Source organism: Acipenser ruthenus, chromosome 1, assembly GCF_902713425.1.
Source record: "Acipenser ruthenus chromosome 1, fAciRut3.2 maternal haplotype, whole genome shotgun sequence".
Taxonomy (NCBI): domain Eukaryota; kingdom Metazoa; phylum Chordata; class Actinopteri; order Acipenseriformes; family Acipenseridae; genus Acipenser; species Acipenser ruthenus.
Genome location: NC_081189.1, coordinates 73,859,359 through 73,874,965, shown reverse-complemented (window position 1 = coordinate 73,874,965; position 15,607 = coordinate 73,859,359). Strand labels below are relative to the sequence as shown.

Sequence of the window (15,607 nt, the reverse complement as noted above, 5' to 3'; positions counted from 1 at the left end):
GTACACATTTAAGACTATAGTGAATGGATGTGCATGGCATTGGGGGGAATTGTTTTCTTAGCTACAATTACTTTGATACAGTATACTGTGTTCAGCCCACTGCCCTTCTACAAACCAATGGCCCTAGTACTTATGTACTTAAGTTGTTATGGTCTGCAACCTACACGGAAACGATGATATAAAAACCTACTCACACTCTGACAGGGAACTAGGTTGTGTACATTTTATTAGCAGTATCATGTCACACCTCTCCAAAAAACACCCTGCAAATTATATTGTTATTATTATTATTATTTATTTCTTAGCAGACGCCCTTATCCAGGGCGACTTACAATTGTTAGAAGATATCACATTATTTTTAGATACAATTACCCATTTATACAGTTGGGTTTTTACTGGAGCAATCTAGGTAAAGTACCTTGCTCAAGGGTACAGCAGCAGTGTCCCCCACCAGGGATTGAACCCACGACCCTCCAGTCAAGAGTCCAGAGCCCTAACCACTACTCTACACTGCTGCCCATTATATGATAAGATCCTGCACTTTTGCAATCAGGAAGGAAGATAAGAACTTGCAATTACAACCAGAAGAATCTATCTACTGCTTTTGAGCTCATGGTCTGAGTTCAGCTCTTGTGGCCTTGAAAGTGGCAACAGATGATTTATTAAAACATACACTATACAAGAATGCTTAAAGAGCAAGCAGCTTCAGATTACATTGTCTTCCTTTTTTACTGTGCCCTCACCCTTTTATGATGTTTACAATCATTCCAAGTATTTGTTTAATTGCAATTACTCAAACACTGACTTCTTTTTTTGATAAGTTTGTGTCAAGGTGCTTTTACCTGAATTTAGGAGCTGCTCTTCAGTTATAGTTGCCTGCCATAGACAAGTATTTTATAGAAGTAAGAACCAGTGGCATCTAGTGATCAGCTACTTTTATTTAGCTAGCATTTCTAAATAGCTGTGCACTTACAATGACTAGTTAGATCTGTCTGTGGCAGGCAACTAGATCTGAACAGAGGCTACCGAATGCAGGTGAAAGCACCTTAATACCAAAGCTATCAACGAATAAACACAATGATAGCAGGCACCATAAAAAGACACAGCAATTGTACATTAAAACATGAATGTAATGTAATTGTAATATATATATATATATATATATATATATATATATATATTTTTTTTTTTATTAGTGCATTAATTAATATATTCAACTAACCAGTGACAACAGTGCTCCAACATAAAGGACCTTTTTTTCTTTCTTTTTTTAAAAAAGGCCAACAGGGTTATGTTTACTCTTCATTCCTAAAGCAATACAACCATACAAAGGAACATAATGGGACATTACATAACCAACAGGAGGATTTTGACAACATTAGCCTTTTCATCTCTGGTAATGGGAGCAGCAGTTTGAAAAGCTTCAGCATTGCCCACAGTGACAGCAGTTCCTCTCTCAATGGAATACACGATAAGGCTGAGATCGACGGAAACAATTGTTGTGACGAATCAGACAACCAGCAGGTAGCCTCTCTTAAAATAACAGCTGTACCTCTTTGAAAATCCAAATCATTCATATTCATTATCACTGTTTTATTACCTCCATACAGCAAAATGTATGGGACCAGCAGAGTTCTCTGAAGAGCCAATTAACTTACAGTATACAGTGCTCCCCCTTTATAACGCTGAAGTCGGGAGCCATAGTTAAGAGACCGTGCTGTTTGTGTTCCGACTTATAACGAGAATACTCGTGTTAGTGTAATGGCATTATGGAGCAAATGGGAGCCATGTAACCTGTTCCACAGTATAAAGGGCTGCCTTATAAAGGGGGAGCACTGTATCTAGCAGATTAAATGTAGACACTGATAATGCTATTTGCCAATGATATATACAGCACATGTGCATAATCTGACATACTGTGGAAATAAAACTAATAAAATGTACCTTGAGATACAGGTAGTGGACAAAGAAATGGAAACATCAACGTAAAGTCACTTAATATGGCGTTGGGCCACTATGGTATCCCACTCTGTGGAGTTCTTGGTGGACCGTTTTTGATGAAACTGGCTGCTCGCGCCCCAGGTTGAAATTTGCAGTCAATTGATCTGCAGTTGCTCACCTGTTTTGTCTTGCACTTCGAATTAATGCACGGATATCACAAACCTGGAGTATGCGCTTCCGCCCTTTGCTGACGATGTCTTTCCCTCAGAGTTCCATGCTGACATCACCTTAGACACCGTTGCTCGTGAAACATCAGCAAGTTGAGCTGTCTTGGTCACTGAAGCTCCTGCCAAACGCGCCCCATCAATCATCCCTCTTTCAAAGTCACTGAGGTCTCCTCTTGCAGCCATGCTAGCCATAATTATAGGCAACCAAGTCTGTCCAGCAGTTTTATACATGACCCTAAACATGCTGGGATGTTATCTGCTTAATTAACGCATGAGCCACACCTGTGTGGAAGCCCTTGCTTTACCCAGGTGTTTCCATTTTTTTGTCCACTACCTGTACATTGTTCACGCTGACCACAAAAAAAAATCTAAATCTTTGTTATGACACCATTGCATTGGCTTAAAACAGATGGATCCATGTGAGCTCATATGTGCTAATGTTAGAACTGCAGCAAGGTACTGAAAGTCAAATATGCATTCTCTACATGCTATATTGTTTTGTTATGCATTCCACAGGCACCAATTATATTTTCAAGATGTATAGCTTTCATAGGTGGGTAATATAAGTGATCAGTGATAACTGTGTACTGAAAACCAATGTACTGTGCAATAATATACTCATTGAATATGTCACTATTCTCTTATACAAACAAGTGCGTATTTCATATTTTATTTGCAGATCTTCTATGCTGTCTATGCATTTGAAGCTCGAAGTGAACAAGAGCTAAGCTTGCAGGAATACCAGCATGTGAGGATAGTGAAGTTCTGCGATGTGAGTGGCAACAAAGACTGGTGGCTGGCTGAGGCCAATGGTCAGAAAGGCTATGTACCTGCCAACTACCTAGGGAAGATGTCATATGCATAAATCATTCTTCAGGAGTAGTAACGGTGGAATGTAATATTGCTGCAAGTTTATTTATTGGTGTACATTTTCAACAGATGTAATTTTTGCACAAGAAAACCAGTCTTACTGCCATGAACTTAGTATTGTCACCTTCAGTGTTTTTTTATTCTTTGTTAAATATTCATTGTATGTTATTGTAGCTCATTTGTGTTACTGTATGTGCGTATATATAATTTAAATATTGCGATTAAATGTCATAGCAATTTAAAAATTAACATTTCTGTGAATATATCATATAAATATTAAATAAGTATTAGTAATTCAATCTTATGGTGACAGTTTGATAAACAACATTTCCAAAATGTCACATTGAGCCATTGTGTTAAAATCTTCAAAAATATTTATATAAAAAACTATGTAAATGATTATATGTCTATTTTATGAATAAAGATTAACTGATATTAGCTGGAAAGACCTGTTGTCTCAAATAATTATTTTAGCAGCTGTTACTTGCTGAATATTCAAAAGATTTAACTGAACTTTGATATACTGTATTGGGTTTTGCTAAATAATTATGAAAAAACTTTTGATTGGGGATAAATGTTTTAATTTTCACAATCCAATCTTTATTTCCATACAATTATTAGCAGTGTTTTGCATTGCATTTTTTTCTCATAATGCAAGACTTCTTAATATTTCTAGCTTTACCCAAACACTGCTAAGTGGATCAAACCATAACCACATGGAGACAATATGGTGTTTTTGAACAGTAAGAACAAATATGACAAGATTTAGTCACAAAACACCCAACCTTCTGTATAGTTACTTAATGCTTAAAATCACTTGACAAAGGAGTGCAAAACATCAGCAACATTATTTCACTTGACAAGCTTTATTCAATTGGGACCAAAATGCACATCTGTGTTTGTTTCCACTCGGAAGAATATGAACAGCAGCATGTATTTTTTTAGAAGAAATTCAAGTATTGCGTTTCAAAAACAGAATGAATGGGGCGTTTATTTTTTTAGCTTCTTCTGTGCAGCTTTCTTCTTCACCATCTGGAGGCGTTTCATGGCGTTCAGCTGAGACTCCTGGGAAGTAGGAACTTTACCAGCATCTGCTGCTGCTTTTGCACCTCCGTTGTTACTGGTGCTTCCAGCTGCCCCATTGCCCCCGTTTCCACAGCTGGCCTGGCTAGAACTTGCTGCACTGCTGCCACTGGACCCTGGCGAACCAACTTTACTCACATTGTCGCTACTTGATGATCGGTTCAGGCCTGGTTTCCCAAGGGTCAGAGGAGGCGGCGGTTTGAGGGGAGGAGGATTAGCACCGTTATTGTTGTTTCCACCACTGCCAACAGCAATTTTGGATCCAAGTCCTGATTTAGTGCTTGCCAGCCCTGACAGACCAACTTGTTTCTGGCTAGCTGATGAAGCAGTCGCTTTCCCACTAGTGATCTGTGTGGGCGCTCCAAGTTTAGTGCTAGTAGGACCCGTTGTAGATGTCTTGGCAGCAAAGGCAGCCCATCCAGTCAAGCCACTAGCGGATGACAAAGATGCACTGGCACTGGAGGTGTTCCCTGAAACCGTTGTGGATGCCTGAAACAAACGAAATTACATTTATTTATGCAAGGGTTAACAATGCTTTGCTTAACGGTATTTTTCAGACCAGACCAAAAAGAAAAAGACCACTAAAAGTTACACAAATTAACACAGGCCTTCAGGAGTGAACATTAATTTCAGCAAGAAAGCCATGTTTAAATACTGCCAAACTGAGTTGGTATAGTCTTCTTGGCATTACTTATGACGCACCACTTGCTTGTTAGCCTATATTTAAAATAAATAAATAAACTGTATTGCTAACTGCAAAAACAAGTTTTAAGTCATCTTGCCTGCAATAGTGTTTGCTTGAGAGCTTAAACAGTGCAGATTGTCACTGAAAGACCTATCTTTCACATTAATAAGTGTTCTGCTTTTCTTTATAGACTCTGGGAGGCCATTGGACAAGAAGATTAAAATCGTGCCTGTTTTCAATTCAGATATTTTTCTGAATTTATGATTATTTCATTACTTGCCTACCGAAAAATAAACTCCTCTGTAAGGCAATAGTTCTAGTACTGCACTTCATAGTGAAAGGCATACTAGTGAATAAGAAATACATCTGAACCAAATTACTCTCAGTAGCAATTACAGATCTTGGAAGTGCACTGGGCTGGTCACAATCCACCCAAATAGTGCGTTGACTCTAACCTTAACTTCAGTCCTCTTAAATGCCTGGAATGTGGTGGTTGTTTCCTGTTTCGGTTTGACCTCAGGTTTCTTGACCAAAGTATCCTTTACGACAGGAGCTGCTGAAGCAACAGCCGGCGCAGGCTTCTGTGTAGGTTTTTGGGTCTTCTGTGCCTGCAAGTAACAGGAATCAAGATGATGTGGAAACCTCACAGGTGTGTTGAAAAAGCAATTCATGTCTACACCACACTTATAGCACAGGAATATGACAATTTATTTGACAGACATATCCACGAGCTTTGCCTTCAGAATAAAAAAAAATTATCCATCTAAATCGCTATTCTCCAATACATTAGACATGTTTGCGAATTGGAAATCCAGATGTGACCAATTGTATTTTTGAATAGAAAATAAAAAATGAGTGATAGTCTTCAGGCATATGACCTCAATACTCATATGCTTACTGCGTATGCGTGTGTACTTTGACCTTTTTGAGCGTTTGTTAGTAAAATGGTAAGATGAAACGCAGCGTGCGAGTTTTTTTGATCGTTGTGTGTTCTTTACTTCCTTAGTTACTGCATACTGGTTACCTACTAAAATGACATATAAAGGTGAATTTACACATTCACGACTTACGCAAGGCGATTGACGCGAAAAGGATAGTGTTGAAAAACATAAGGCAATTTTTTAGCGTTTCGTGACGCTCGCCTTGCCTAGGTCGAATGTGTAAAAATGTGTGCTGGGACAAACATGGGATATTCGCTCATAATTTAAATATTCATTCGGATATTCGTTCGTTTTTTCAAAAAGTAATAAAAGCCATTATATTGCTCTGAATGCATGCAGAGACAGCATAGCAGCAGGGGCAGGCGGGCGTGGCCGTGGCCCCTGTGTGTGTGTGCCTTTATTTTACGGCAAGAAAATTGAAGTATGGAATGAGTGGCGTAGGACTTACTTTACCCCAGTGAATTAACTACAAAACAAAGGATGCCAAACAGCAGTTCAAGTTAAACGTTGTTTAGTTTATTCTCGAAATAAATAGTACATAACGTTGACACCATATTTTATTTATTTTTCTTTTTTTCATTCCTTGCCATTGCCGTTTCTTCACAGTAAACAGTGGCCATAGACACATTTTCATAAAGTAATAACATGAGGTTTACTTGTGCCTTTTTGTAGCTGAACAAGAAAACAAAAACTGAAATTTAACTTTAAACACTCCAAATAAAACAAACGTGGAAATGACGTTATAAAGTGAAAGGGAAAAAAACAGTTTTGCTTCTCGTTTATTACATTCCACATAACAGAGTGTCTCAACAAAAAATATGTAATATATACATTCTATATAAAAATCACTACACAACATTTTCAGGAAGTTGGGTACTGTTTAAGCAAGGCATTTCAGAATGACTGGTTTGCCTTTTTTCTGTCCCATGAGGTTCTGACTCGCTCTAAAGCAGCACAATGTGTTTTCGTCCCAGATGGCTTTCCATAGAGATCACAATGCGTGCGCGTGCATAATCTGGTTTGTTACTTTTTGCTGCCTAAAACTTTTAAATAGAGGCTCAAGAGCTGCTGTGTTGATTCTTTTTTATATATATATATATATATATCATATCACACTGTGCTCTTTTTCATTTGCCATTTTTTTAAACTGTCGCACAAATTCTGGTGAGACAGTAAATAAGTGAAGGTATTTTTGTCATTTGTAGTGAATACGAACATCTGATTTTTATATTTGAATATTTGTTCGAATATTAGGATATTTGTCCCAGCACTAGTAAAAATCCTCCTTAACACAGGTGAAAATGCCGGATTTCAGCACCTTGGAGCGTTGTTATTGGCTGGTCGATGATTGACAGCTCCACTCTCCATAAAATATTAATGGTGTTTCCATGGTGATGAAATCTGGCACTTTCACTCTGGTTACATGTCAAAATTCTCAGAAATCACTCTGATAAATTCAAAGTGCCGCTTGCAAGTGCCTATAAGCTGCACTAAAATGTGCTGTGTGATAATTTCATGCCAGAATTCCAAATGCATACGCCGGGTTGAAGAGAAAGCATGCAAAGTTTCACACTGAGTGGTGGTAGGTTTGTGAAGTAGATGTTTGTTAAGTAAATATACAGGTGAACATATGCCCCTTTCACACTGGTGCTCCTACCTGGGTCCAGACCTGGGTTCTGGGTACCCAGGTCACAGTCCCACGTCGTGTGAAACCACGTACCCGGATCATACCTGGGTCAACCCGTTGTGTGGGTCGACACCCTTTGACCCACATCGAACAAGACAAAATGCATAATGACCGTTCATAAGTGGACGAAGTAACAAACAGCCACGCCTGCATGAAGGTTTAATTTCCGCAAGGAACATTTCTGTCTAGCCATCTTTCTGTTGATTGAGACACCATAAGCGATATTGCAGCAAAGAAACATTTGCTCAAATAAACATTTAGGCCGACGACTCATCTTGAAAGACCGTGCAGATGAAAGCGTGGTCACATAAACGTTTGTATGCACGTTGTGTACTTGCTTCTGTCACCCGGGTCAACCCTATTTCTTCAAAAAGCAGTGTGAAACCGTGTAGCCTAATTGTGTGACACTGGATTGCGACCCAGGTAGGGTCAGACCTGGGTAGAGCATGCCAATGTGAAAGTGTCTATAGACGTGTGTTAAAAAAAAAAAAAAAAAAACATTATTGTGTTATTGTTTGTTGATTTTACCACTAACACAGACCTCTGTTAAAAAATATATATATATATAGTGTGTTGTTGTTTGTTGATTTTACAAATAACTTATGTTACCCCTGTTTGAACACCAGGTTTCTGCTATATATAAAGTGTTGAAGTGCATTTGCAGTACCTGTATTGTGCACATGGCTAAAATGATGTAGCCGCACCTGTAGCTAGTCAGTGATTTCTATTGGAAAACACTGATCTAAATAAAATTGATCAAAACCATAAAATAGTTAAATGTTTAAATTAGTAAATAAAGTTAAATTATAAACAATAAGTAACCAACTTGTTGCCAAATTATATAGTACTCAATAACAGTTTTGGAATTCAACATGCTGTATTGCTATTTGTCCTTTGCTGGCACCTGGCTTTTAAAAGTGGTATAACTACTTTAATGAGGAATTGTACTCAGCATACATATTTTAATAAATACATCCTGCAATAAGGTACATAATACATCCTGCAATTGTGTACATGTGCTGTATTTGCGAGTACGCATTGGGAAATACATTAAACACAGAATGTTATAATTTGCAAATTTAGGAGAAAAAATTACAAAACTTTTTTAGTTGTCCTTGCAAGGTGACGCCAACTTAATCTTTCTTTACAACAAACTAGTCTTTTTTTTTAAATTGGCTTATTTTACATAAATAATTTCTACAAGAAAGTACATGTACTGTAGTCAGTCATTACATTTCTTACCATGCGTTTCATTTGCCTGGTACAGCGGGCACAGTACCAAACCAAGCGTGGGTCGTTCACATCCTTGTCTGTCACCTGTGGCTTATGACAGTCCTGGTGGTAGAGATTGTGGCATTCTTGGCATTCTACAAGTTGATTCCCTGATGTCACCGTCATCTGCCTGCAAAAACATATGGCACAAAAAAAAGGGGGGAATAACAAGGAAATATTCCAGCACCAAGAATGTGCAAACATAATAAAGGGAGGAAGCAAGTAAGTAAATAAATAGAAGAAAAAATCATTTTAAGCTCCCTCGTTAATTATTCATATTTATAAAAAATCTTTATTCCAAAACACAAGCTTTGTATGTATGATTTATTGCCATTTGTGTTGAAATAAGTCAGATTTACTACATCATGTTGACGAATATGTACCAGTCTTGATAGTTTTGTCCATAGCTATTTTGAACAGTTGTATAGATCTGTCAGTTTTCAAACCTGTCCCATCGTCACTGTGCCGCTTCTGGTGCATATGGTAATGTCGCTGCGAAAGTAGTACTGAACATTTTAATGCTATAGTGCTACTTTGAATGCTACGTTAATTTATTATTTCATGTTGTGTTTTCACACTGGACACTCCAATTTCTTACTTACAGAGATTATGTGATTATTTTATTTTAGTGGACCGAAAATTCCACGTGTTTATATATTTTTTAAATGTAGCGACTTTTATTCTAGTGTTTTTCACCTACAGATGTTTTTTTTCACTATGTGCTTTTGCACTGCACACGGTAGCTTTAAAGTTTAATGTTTGTTTTGTGAAAATATTTGAAATGACAAAACAACTTTGAATTGTATTTCACCAGTCAATAAATATGTTAAGTGCTCTTCTTGATTCTTTAGCGTGACTGTGTGCTGTGCTCTACCTCTGAATTTTAAGTATGCCTAATTGTAAACATAATCTACCTAATGTTAATAATGGCTGTAATTTTGCCCCTGCCTGAGTCAACGCCTCCACTTTTGCCTTAACAACTTTATGCCCCTTGGGCGTTGACTCGTCAGAATCATGTAGCATGAAGAACAGACCATCGCTGGACCAAGGAGATACTACATTTGATCCAAAGAGATATAAAGCAACCAAGAAGGCCTCCAGGAAGATGGCAAGATGAAATTAGGAAACATGCCAGAGCAACATGGATGAGAGACGCAGCAGACAGGCTTTTGTGGAAGAATTTTGGGGAGGCCTTCATCCAGCAGTGGATTGAAAAAGGCTGAAGATGATGATGATGATGATGATTAGAAATGGACCGATAATCGGTAGCCTATCAGCATGACACCGATATAAGGAAAAAAAAAACACAAATGGCAATAGGCAGTTTTTGTTTTTTTAGCCGATAATGTACACTGATATTCATGCTTGAATTTCTTCCAGCACAGAACTCAATGTTTGGTCAGGCGCGCTTACTATACTAATGACGCAAGAAAACGAAGACAGTCATTTTCCCAATGCTAAAAAGAGCGGTGTTTGGATTTTTTCAATATCTGAAGACAACAATAGGATAGTTGAGTTGTGTGCAACAGAACAGACTTGGGCTGGGACCAAATCAAAACTTTAACAACCCGCTAATCGCACTTAACAAAACTGTATTGTGTCAAAGTTTTGATTTGGTCCCATCCTTGATGCTACATTAACGATGGACTGTGAGTAGAATATTATTCTGATGCTTTTTAAAAAAAGCTCTCTTCTTTATATCTGGAGTGTTCACCTGCCCATGCTGCTCAAATCTCTCTGCATCCAAACAGCAAAACAAGTCCTCTTAGTTAGCGCAGACTGCCCAGTCTTTACATCATTATTATTATTATTATTATACAATGTACTTAAAATAATTTTTGTAATTTGTTTATCTTGCTTAATCTTCATTGGTTGCAGGTGTATTCGGTGACATTTTGAAGCAGGAATTGATTACTGTGCTGTCTTTTGTTAAGTAACAAATTCAAGTTTGACTAAATTTTGTAACCACAATTTAATATTTTTATTACAATTTAAGTTGTGCTGCATTTTTAAGCAGTGTATGCTTAAAATAAAAATTTAACTAACGTTGCTGTAGTTGACATTGCGTAGGCTACATTTTTCTTTTCTACTGTACAGTACAAGTAGAAGTTAATATACGCAACGTTTGACAGCAAGTGGTTATAAAAGTTAATGTCACATTATATATTTTCTCTACAGAAGTGTTTTTCTAGTGCAATGACTATGTTGTAAAACAAATGTGTGAATTGCTGTCAAGCACACAATATAATACTACGTTATTCTTTGTATTCATTTTCTGAAGTAAATGTAACAAGTACACAACACCTGTTCATTTTTGTCATATATACAACAAGTAAACAATATCTGTTCATTTTTTAACATTTATAAGTGCAAAAGAGTTTAAATATAGGCCCTATGTCTTGTTATCGTATAAACTAAATATTATTATCAGTATCCTCTCGGTATCGGACGATATGGGTAGATAACCATCGGCTATCGGTATATATATATTTAACAAATAAACTATTGTGAAGACCTTGATACGTGGTCCACTGTGTTTGGATAAGTGAAAACTAACAGAGCCCTAAAATGAGCAATATTTTGAAGCAAGTTCAAAGGCAAAGGCACATTTTCTTAGAGTTCAAGTATAAAACTAGCAGAAAAAACAAAAGTACTTAGTATTGTTGTCATTTATATTGAGTTTACTGATCTACAAACTTCTTCTGATGTATGCGTTTTGTCTTCTTACAGAACCTCAGAACTTGAAACATATGTAACAGTGCTCTATGGTGTGATGCTCTACAGTAATGGATTATTTTGTACCGAGAAGCTGTTGTAAACATTTGAAAAACTTGCTATCTTTCCTGTTATACAAGGAATGGTTGACAATGAACACTGTTGTCTTGCATCTCTTAGCAGGTTTAAAATAAAGACAAACCTACCGACACACCACACATGCTAAACCCATTTCCATGGCAAAATCATCAGCACTGGTTTCATCAAAGCTTGAGAGGTCTGGCATGGGAATGTCCTTGCTGGTCTGAACTGTAATGGGAGAGGAACGATTCTCCTGTTTTTCCAACCGGGGCTTCTTTGGTAATTCAACTCCATCACCTGGGTCCACCTTAACCTGTGGAAACAGATGAAAGTGTTGATGAGCAGAACATTTAATTTACAGCCCACTTTAGCACAGCAACTGAAAATGGAGTAAGTTCATGAAGACATTCAGATTTTATAGCAAGCCACAAATCATGTAATAAATAAATAAAAAGTGTAAAAATGTAAATTTTGTTTAAACTGGTATGTCCCAGGCAACATGATAAAAAGCAACAACAAAAAGCAACAATACAGCAATGCATTTTTCCTACAAGGAATGGCTACCTTTTCAGATGGCCTCTTCTCACTTTCCTTCTTTGATTTTTCAGATCCACTTGTTTTGCCATTGTTGCTACCCGAAGAGGAAGATTTTGATTCCTTGCTTGAACTTTTTGAGACCGACACCTTTGAAACTTCCACATCCTATGGAAAAATTAATTACATATCAATAACAAAAAAACTATAAAGGGTTTAAATTAAAATCTAGTATAACATTTCTACTTTACTATTACTTTCTGAAACAACTTCCTGTTTAACCTGTTTAATGGCACCCTTTGCACAGCACAGAGCTGCAGTAAACCTTACTGCTTTCAACAGAGCATTACCTTTTGAGTTGGCCGATAGTTTGAGTCACCCCCTCTTGCTAAAGACTCATCTAGAAGTGCCTTTAGCTTTTCTGCAGAATCTTTACTTTTTGAGTGGAGATATCCCAGGCCTTTCAGAAAAATAGGATCGAGCTCCCAACTTACAGCTGCTGCCATGATGTGTCAGCTGTAACAATACATAAGAACATAAGAAAGTTTACAAACGAGAGAAGGCCATTCAGCCCATCTTGCTAGTTTGGTTGTTAGTAGCTTATTGATCCCAGAATCTCATCAAGCAGCTTCTTGAAGGATCCCAGGGTGTCAGCTTCAACAACATTACTGGGGAGTTGGTTCCAGACCCTCACAATTATCTGTGTAAAAAAGTGCCTCCTTTCTGTTCTGAATGCCCCTTTATCTAATATCCATTTGTGACCCCCGGTCCTTGTTTCTTTTTTCAAGTGAAAAAAGTCCCCTGGGTCAACATTGTCTATACCTTTTAAAATTCTGAATGCTTGAATCAGATCACCGCGTAGTCTTCTTTGTTCAAGACTGAACAGATTAAATTATTTTAGCCTGTCTGCATACGGCATGCCTTTTAAACCCGGGATAATTCTGGTCATTCTTCTTTTCACTCTTTCTAGAGCAGCAATATCATTTTGTAATGAGGTGACCAGAACTGAAGACAATATTCTAGATGAGGTCTTACTAATGCATTGTAAAGTTTTAACATTACTTCCCTTGATTTAATAATAGAAATTATTATAATTATTTGTTTATTTAGCAGACGTCTTTATCCAAGGCGATTTACAGAGACTAGGGTGTGTGAACTATGCATCAGCTGCAGTCACTTACAACTACGTCTCACCCGAAAGACAGAGCACAAGGAGGTTAAGTGACTTGCTCAGGGTCACACAATAAGTCAGTGGCTGAGGTGGGATTCTGGATTCTAACTCATTACCATGGACTCCCCTACATATCTGTTTAATGGTCTTATGAAAGGGACGTTTAAATAGGTGTACAACCTTGACTAATATGAAAACCAAAGAGTCTAGATTACACAGACCTTCTACCATTATTTTCCTGACAATTACTTGTTGTAGGTACACTGCTCGTACAGCTAGACTAAGTTACTGTTCAGCACTTTAGTACATTTTACAAGGGTGTCAAAAATGTACACGTACCAATACAAAAGCTATTGCAATATTTCTGTAACTAGTTTTATCTTTCGGTAAAATAAATAAATATAGATAGATAGATAGATAAATAAATAAAAATCAGAAACTATTAAGTATCTTTCCTAAGCAATTAAGTAGACGCCTGTAGCCTTGCATTTACTTTAAATGTGTTGGTTTTGTTTGATCTACTTTGAATGTTGTTACACAGATCGGAAGATATAGCATACCGATACTATTGTGTATCTGGTACTTTCTGCGAATGTAGTAAGGGTTGTACGACTAAATCGCTTTTTACATTAATACATACCCTTAGCTGTAATTGTGCTTGCAACAACAACGACAATAACAAAACAACAATACAAACAATCGTCTGTTGAAATTACATAATAAAATAACTTGAGTGTTACCGCTGCTCCGTCTTCTGCATAAGTACTGACGCAGCTCGTCCGAAAATTAACTCCGGCAGAAACATACAACGCCTTTCTTGACTTGATCCAATTTAGTTTAACAACACGTTTGTTGTGTACAGATAAAATAACATACTGCTGTTGAAATTAAACTCAATGCAATTGAGTTTGTCTGACACAAACGTGATGTCGGCTCTCAAACAACAGAGGTATTGCTATAAATAAGAAATGAAAACGCAGCAATGTGATTGCGTATGGAAGCACGGGTGGATATACTTGTAACACGAAGAGGAAGTGGTTTGAAACAGCGTATTGGAGGTATGACACAGGCCCGGTTTTTGGGATGGAACCGCATAACACTCTCGCTTTTTGATTGGTCCATGTCTGTCACATGACTACGTTGTCACACGAGTGGAAAAGCTTGCAGGCATTTTTAACATTGTGATCAGAGAGAGAGAGAGTGATATGCTTTCCACAACCTTATCATTAAAATATAATGTGGTATTATTCTGTACTGATATAACAAAGTATGGGTGATTACTTTATATGAATTATCATGTTATGCACAAATGTAAGAATTGGCTTTCTGTGGTGGTGTACTTTTTTCTTTCAAGTAGCATATATCTATAATCGTTTTTGCGATATATTTTAATATAAAATGTATACACTATTGCAGTTTTGTTAGAGGATACATTAGTTTATCGCTAATGTAATCACAGTTGTACATATAGACTGCCTCTGTTTTCATTTACGTCCCAAATTCTGGGCCGCTTTGGTTTTTAGATAACGTCCCAAATTCTGGGCTGCTTTGGTTTTTAGATAACGTCCCAAATTCTGGCCGCTTTGGTTTTTAGATAACGTCCCAAATTCTGGGCCGCCTTGGTTTTTAGATAACGTCCCAAATTCTGGCCGCTTTGGTTTTTAGATAACGTCCCAAATTCTGGGCCGCCTTGGTTTTTAGATAACGTCCCAAATTCTGGGCCGCCTTGGTTTTTAGATAACGTCCCAAATTCTGGGCCGATTTGGTTTGCAGATAACATCCCAAATTCTGGGTTGCTTTGGTTTTTAGATAACGTCCCGAATTCTGCATTTTCGAATTTAGGCCAGTTTTTGAAATATTCTGCTCAGCTGACAGCCGAGTTTCTAAGTCATGCATGCACAATTTACCATAAACTGGACCGTTAATTCATTTAAGAGTAACCCTTAGTACATGAATCAAAGTTAATGTATTTTTACTCTCCCCAGAAAACATTTAGGAACATGGTATACCAAAAAAAAAGTACATCTCATTTGCTTATGTAATGTCCATAAATATAGAGTGAGGCATTGGGGTTTATCAGAACTTCTGGGTTTAAGAGACCAGTGCCCTTCAACAACTTCAAATAAATTCTATTGTATTGTATTAGTCAACATTTCCCTTATCTATTCCTGATAGTTTATACTGTAGGTCAGAGGTTTTCAACCTTTTTTTGAAACTGTACCCCTTCTATGTGGAGGTTTCAGCTCGAGTACCCCTTTACAATTTTCGCTCAACTGAATGGTACCTCAGTTACAGTAAAATGGAGAATAATCTGATACCCCCCCCCCCCCCCCCCTGTTTATTTAATAAATTTGGGTGACAAACTGCTGGTTTAGGACAGAACAACAAACAGTAGACTTA

The 15,607-nt window shown here is 37.3% G+C and overlaps 2 protein-coding genes across 5 annotated transcripts in view; one reads left to right on the top strand and one right to left on the bottom strand.

Moving 5' to 3' along the window:
- The window catches only part of LOC117421077 (rho guanine nucleotide exchange factor 38-like), a 46,222-nt gene extending 42,744 nt beyond the window's left edge, over positions 1-3,478 (top strand). For both annotated transcript variants that reach the window (XM_059029581.1, XM_034034989.3), the window contains exons 13-14: positions 1,280-1,524; positions 2,848-3,478. In XM_059029581.1, the coding sequence (XP_058885564.1) occupies positions 1,280-1,524; positions 2,848-3,033 (431 nt within the window). In that variant the 3' untranslated portion in view covers positions 3,034-3,478. The remainder of the gene's footprint in view (positions 1-1,279; positions 1,525-2,847) is intronic.
- A 407-nt stretch (positions 3,479-3,885) lies between these two features.
- On the bottom strand, positions 3,886-14,259 carry LOC117420812 (integrator complex subunit 12-like). 3 transcript variants are annotated; one of them, XM_034034462.3, is made up of 7 exons: positions 13,848-14,259; positions 12,387-12,552; positions 12,067-12,204; positions 11,628-11,815; positions 8,677-8,836; positions 5,262-5,414; positions 3,886-4,610 (listed from the first exon to the last, which is right to left on the bottom strand). In XM_034034462.3, the coding sequence occupies exons 2-7, from the start codon at positions 12,540-12,542 to the stop codon at positions 4,029-4,031; spliced, it is 1,377 nt and encodes a 458-aa protein (XP_033890353.3). In that variant the 5' UTR covers positions 12,543-12,552; positions 13,848-14,259; the 3' UTR covers positions 3,886-4,028. The 3 variants fall into 3 exon arrangements, with proteins under 3 accessions (XP_033890353.3, XP_058885588.1, XP_058885576.1); XM_059029605.1 differs by having other exon boundaries at positions 13,924-14,259; XM_059029593.1 differs by having other exon boundaries at positions 13,948-14,259.
- Positions 14,260-15,607: the final 1,348 nt, after the last annotated feature.